The 6,532-nt window shown below is 35.2% G+C and overlaps 1 protein-coding gene across 1 annotated transcript; it reads left to right on the top strand.

The window, feature by feature from the left end:
- The first annotated feature begins 631 nt into the window (after positions 1-631).
- Positions 632-6,263, top strand: LOC102803026 (sialin-like). The gene is made up of 8 exons (XM_078013124.1): positions 632-712; positions 1,075-1,308; positions 2,218-2,305; positions 3,227-3,357; positions 3,653-3,802; positions 4,031-4,163; positions 4,516-4,757; positions 5,870-6,263. The coding sequence occupies exons 1-8, from the start codon at positions 632-634 to the stop codon at positions 6,122-6,124; spliced, it is 1,314 nt and encodes a 437-aa protein (XP_077869250.1). The 3' UTR covers positions 6,125-6,263.
- Positions 6,264-6,532: the final 269 nt, after the last annotated feature.

Below are 6,532 nucleotides of genomic sequence, written 5' to 3' on the forward strand. Positions count from 1 at the left end.
AAATGCTGCAGTGCAAACCTAGACATTTTTTTCAATATAAACCGACTGTTTTGTTTTGAGAGTTGAATATTGGACAGTATAATGAAACCTCGGCGTTTTGAGAATAACTGGGTAAGTGATTACATTTAAATGTATACTTGTTGATCATGTGTTTTGTGCATGTCTAGAGTGGGATTCATTGTGGTAATCTCAGTTTTATATGTGCGGATGTAGTAGAATTTTGTGTTTTATAACATAGTAAATATGCTGTATATTTTAGTATACTGGGTATGCAAATACGCGTTTTCGTCTTACTGTTAACGTTGAGATGGTGATTAGATAGTTTATATTTTACAATGAAAGTTACCATGATTCATATATGTTAGTGTAGTCTTTAAATGCATAATGATATAGTTTATTCGATACAATCAGTATTCATTTGATCACTAGTTTCTAGCCCTCTAGTACCTCAATATATATATATTTGTGAAAACAAATATTTGTAACATTATTACGGATTGACACCTGTCCACGATTCGTATTTCAGTTTACCAGTCTTATATATGCTAGACATGCTCTTTGCTTCTGGCTATTTTTTGGTATGGTCAATTTACATACATTGCGCATCAACCTCAGCGTAGCTATTATTGCCATGGTAAACAATACCGGAGATGAACCGCCGTCATCTCTAGATGAGTGTGGGTTGAACGCCTCCGATGTCGAGAATACAGAGGTGAGTCGTCAACAAAACTCCCCACACGTGATCGCCAAGTAACTAAATAAACATAGTGGGTCGAGGTACACATACTACAAAGTCCATGAACTACATTATTGTACCGAGACAAAAATGACAGACTTGTATTTTGTTTAAATGAGATGCCATAATAATCAAACCTCAGATTTGTAGTGGAACATAGCAAAAACTAAATCCATTGAAATCAAGTACTGGCGCAATTAGTTAGTTATATAACCCCTCTTATTTTTGATAGTTACATTGTAATTAAATTGACTGAGATTCGTCGCTAGAGGACGCTTGTTATAGAGAACCTGTTTTCAACGACTGTTCACATATGTTTTTCGTTTTGCCGTTAACAGTACGGTGATTTTTATTGGAGCAGCTATGAACAAGGCATTCTACTAGGTGCATACTTTTATGGCTACGTTTGGACTGGAATACTCGGTGGATGGATGGAAAGAAAATTCGGAGGCTATAAAGTTTATGGAACAAGTTTCTTACTCGCCTCCGTCGTCACGATGCTTACCCCGGCCTCGGCATGGTGGGGGTTCTGGGCATGTTTTGCTATGAGGTTTCTATTGGGCTTTTTTCAGGCATGTATTCATTGATTTACAACAATTTATTACAAATGAGTTTGAAATACATTTTATAGTGACTAATAAATAGTTATCCGATGTTTTGTCCTTAGATATTCATTAGGCTAAGCGATAGCATCGTAATCGCCCATAAGCTTATTGCTTTTGCTTTCACTATCCACTATTGGCGAATTTGATCATAGTAAAATGATATGTAGTGTAATTGAATATATTGTAAATTTTCGAGTCATAAATATGCCTAAAATGTAGTTTTTAAATCACTATTTTGTGGAAAATACCTTGCTTTCATAGTTGTCATGTCGTGCCTTTGGTGAACCCCTGTCTGATTTGCTAATTTAGTGACGATCTCACTAATTCTCCACTTTGAACAATTATTTTTTGTATTTTTGGCGAAAATATATTGCTTTACTACATAGATATATACTATATAGATTTTGTTTATATATGAAGTTTGCATTGCTAATAATATGTTCATTTTATTATATGTTTATTTTCCGACAGGTTTCTATTTAGAGAGAACGCAATGCTGTCATTGAGTTACATGCATTATTCATAAAATTTCCAGATATTCCAAACTGGCCCAGAATTATTTCGAAGGGGTTGATGGGATAAAAACAACATGTCTCTATGCTAACGCTCTAACTACACGAAACCAGCTATTTTGGTCGACATAAACATTACTCGCCAATAGTTAAAATTATGATTTTGATACCAATATTAACCAGTTCAAAATGATATATAACCATATATTCTTGGCAAATATAGTTCATGTGTAGAGTACTCACTCATTGTTTGTTGATGTGTATGTCCTTAGCAACCACTGTCTTATTCATAGCAATGTGGGTTCACTTAATCCGATCATTGCTGTTTGCACATATATTTGTCTCATATTTTTATTCTTGACAGGGAGTAGTGTTCCCGTCTCATCATGGAATGTGGGGAAAATGGGCTCCACCACTGGAAAGGAGTAAACTTATTTCATATTCAAGTTCAGGTAAAATGTCAGATTCACCTGTATGTTCAAAACATTCCATGTACCCTTTCCTTCGGCTATGCCATACAAATTCGGGTGTCCAAAATGAAATTCCCGGGATCATAAAACGATACTATTTTTGATGATAATCAAAAGAGATGATAATCGTGAACAAATATAGAAATTTAACACGAAGACGGTTGTGTCATGCATATTCAACATCGCTGGTTCAAAGAAAACGACGCATATCGAATATCTTTGTCTGTTTTATTTATCATTAGAGCCGTCGGTTATGAAGCATACACTTTACTGTATTGATTGCTTCACTATAAGTATTAATATGTGAATGATTAAGGTCAAGTTCATAAAATGTAAACCTGTAGTTTTTAAGTTGATTCACATTAATTTAAATCAAATAACCAATAACCTTTTCCTAGGCACCAATCTTGGAAGTATCATAGCATTTTCTCTGTCTGGACTACTGAGTGTGAACGTCGGATGGGAGTCATGTTTTTATGTATTTGGTAAATATACAATAATTGTATTTGTAAATGTATTTCAGCACGAGAAATGTTGCCCACCAATTGTATATAAGAAGCCATCATAATATATACAATATATATATATATATATATATATATATATATATATATATATATATATATGTATATGCTGATAATGTAAATAATACTATAATTGACAATGTATTGTTGCGTCAACAGTGGATGACAACATTATGTTAATATTCTACGAGAAAAAATTGGTTATGACAAACAATAGCCGAAATATATGCAATTTGTGAATGAGTCATGTTCACTGGTCACAAAGTATTCTGCATTAGGTCCTATTAAATCCGCTATTTCCGATGATAAGTAAAATACATTAAAATGAAACCACGTGAACGATTTTAAAGTTTGTAAACGCGAATTTCAAATGTTACAGGATTATTGACTTTGGTATGGCTTGCATTCTGGTACTGGTTAGTATTTGATGCACCTGATGACCACCCTCGTATATCGGAAAACGAAAGAAGATATCTACTTGAGTCTATCGGTGAAAACGTAGTGGACAAGGTAAAACTATATACATATGTATATATAACAGTTTATAATGTATGCATTACATTTCGAATACGTTATTAAATAATGACAATAAAACATGAGTGAAGGAAGTGGGTGTATGCGAGTAAATCACCTCAGGGTTTTCACAGACACGGTCTAGCAGACACTCAGACGCCCACAGCATTGATGGAATAATGTACGATACCATAAGTTTTTACGCAAAACGGTAAGAAAATTTTAGTTCATGCGATGGTTAGGTGTTTTCATACAAAGAATGTACAAGAATGCTGTATTAATTCTTTCACAGGGATGGCATGTTCCGTGGACGTCTGTGTTCTCTTCGTTACAAGTATGGGGACTGACAATTGGACATTTTTGTCAGAATTGGGGTCATTACACATTACTGACTAGCCTGCCCATTTATCTGGATCAAGTTCTCGGCTTTGGCTTGGCGGCGGTGAGCTACATACGTTTACATAAATGCATAATTATTTACTGACAAAATACAAAGACGGATTTGCAGAAAGCTTGACAATATAGTCGGCTGTCAACAGTTAAAATGTTTTACTTCTACTAACTTATAATCACACGCTAGACTCCTTAATGACTGTTTATTGTATGTGTTATGTGAACAACTATACGTAGTACTTCATTTCAATACTCTCTTATTCTTCTCACATTACAGAACGGTTTTATATCATCTCTGACTTCCCTTACGTTGTGGATATTTATGATGTTTTACGGATGGTTAGCTGATGTTGCCAGACAACGACGTATCATGTCTACTATATTAGTTCGTAGATTGCTAGTATCAATGGGTAAACTGCGTTTTTACTACTTACTGAAAGTGATTGTGTACATTGTTAATATGGGATCTGTGCTAATAGAGCCGTAAGACGCTATACGGGATTATATTTATGTTTTATGTCACTTTATGCACATTATGGACCAATAGTTCTTACGAATGCTATATGTAGTTTCAAAGAAAAGCTTTGATTTTTTACTGTAATGGGTAGTTCCTAATTCAATTGTTAAAAAATTCTAATGTTGAAACATCAGTGAATTCCTATTGGTGGTCATTGATCTGATTGGCATTTGGCCGTTGTTTTACCACTCGTATAGCATGATTTTATGTGTTTCGTTTCAACGCACGTATCTGGAATATTTTAGGTATGTTCTTGCCAGCTATTTTTCTGGTTGCGTCGGGCTACATTGGGTGTAACCGAATACTTTCAGTCATGTTAATCGCTATATCCTCCGGATTCAGTGGTTGCAGCACCCCTGGATTCAAAGTAAACCACGTGGAGATTGCCCCAAAATATGGAGGTATATTGTTCGGAATAACCAACACGGCAAGTACAATTGCCGGATTCCTAGCTCCCCTGGTGGTGGGCATTCTGACAGACGATCAGGTACATTTTTTGAATTTATCTATCACATTATATACGTTCTAAGCGATATATTTACCTTCGAGTAATTACGGAAACCAAACAGAATTTGAAAACTTACTCAAGTCATAATTCTATTAGTATGGCCGTAGTTCATATTTGTTAATGTGGTTGGCCCGTACTTACGTCGAATTCCCACGGCACCGTCTCATTATGTAATTGATGGATTACTGAGATACAGGGTTATCAGATAAACCATGGAAGGTACTAACGGAAGGAGCCACGACGATATTGTTTTACCTTTACCCTATGATCCTTTGTCAATGTTTGTTAGCTCTTGGCACCTTCTTACAATGGGTTGCGCTAATCTCGAGCATTCGGTAATATTCGGAGCATGTTCGGTAGTAATATACGAATTGCGCATGCACAAGATTGAAAATGACGTCCAGTTGTAATGTTGAAGATTTAGACGAATTTTAATGAAAAATTGTCAGATATACCATCGATTGAAGAGGAACTGATGAACTATTGTGAATCTTTTTATATTTGTAATGGTGATGAGACGTAATCAATGATTGCCTGTGACAATAACGATTGCATTAATCAATGGTACAATTGTCAGTGCGTGGGTTTGACGGCCAAAACTGTTTGAAATTGTCATGCACCGAGCATCGGCGAACACCACCAGAAAAGACAGTATCGAAAGTACGACATGCCTAGACACTTTCTCTGTGATAATATTTTTTATGAGTTTTTAATTATGTTCTTGTTACAATTGCTAATAATGAAAACATGAAAAATCTGTGAATTTTCACACCTTTCACACCTAAACAAACCGAGTGCGCGTGTGTGATGGCCGTAGTTTCATGATGCGCATATATTTTATGGTCATGTTAAAAATCAGCAAGGTTATATCATATTCCACTAACTCGTTACTTGTGTAAGCAATTGCAAACTATCATAGACATCAAAGATGCGCTAGACAATGTCCTTATCAGGATTAACTTGACACAAAAGGAAATAAGCCAAATAAGAGGTTTAAATGGCCACCTGAGAGGCGTCGTGACTCCTTCCGTTAGTACCTTCCATGGATAAACCAATGTGAACTACTCACTGTGTGTTTTCTTTTTCGACAGAATACTATAGAACAATGGAGAATTGTTTTTTGGATAGCTGGTATAATATACTGCATTGGTGGCGTTGTTCTCCTGGCTACCCTCAAGGTTGACGTCCTTGATTGGGCAATCGATCCACTAAGTGTAAAGAAAGAAGATGAGGCAATTCAGGTCGACATGGTAGAGCTTGATTTTAGAACTGGACATTCAAACGAAATTTTTCATGATGAAGATAGAGAAACTATTCCATGCGTGTCTTCAGATTTAGTTATGTAACATTTTCCGGTAGCGCACTTTGAGTGAAAAACATCGATATCGGTATGCTTCGGGATGCATGACCTAACATAATTATAATTTATGTTATGTAAACATTTATTCCATATATCACTGTAGTTCAGTTTAATAAAACAAGGTAAACATAGTTGCTGTTGGACCCGATAATGTAATAAATTCCTGATAATATATCATTAACCGATAATGAAACACGAATTAACCGATATTGCAAAAAAAAACAAAACAATAATGTAACAAAAAGGACAACCGATAATGTAACACAAAATAACTGATAGTGTAATAGATTGTTTTCCAACCGATAATGTAATGGTATGTGTAGCTGCAAACTTGAATCCATTGAAATTGTTCGCGTTTTTCAATACGATTATGCAATATACTTTATATACTACT

This window comes from Saccoglossus kowalevskii, chromosome 4 (genome assembly GCF_978046115.1).
Source record: "Saccoglossus kowalevskii chromosome 4, keSacKowa6.1, whole genome shotgun sequence".
In the NCBI taxonomy this organism is placed as follows: domain Eukaryota; kingdom Metazoa; phylum Hemichordata; class Enteropneusta; family Harrimaniidae; genus Saccoglossus; species Saccoglossus kowalevskii.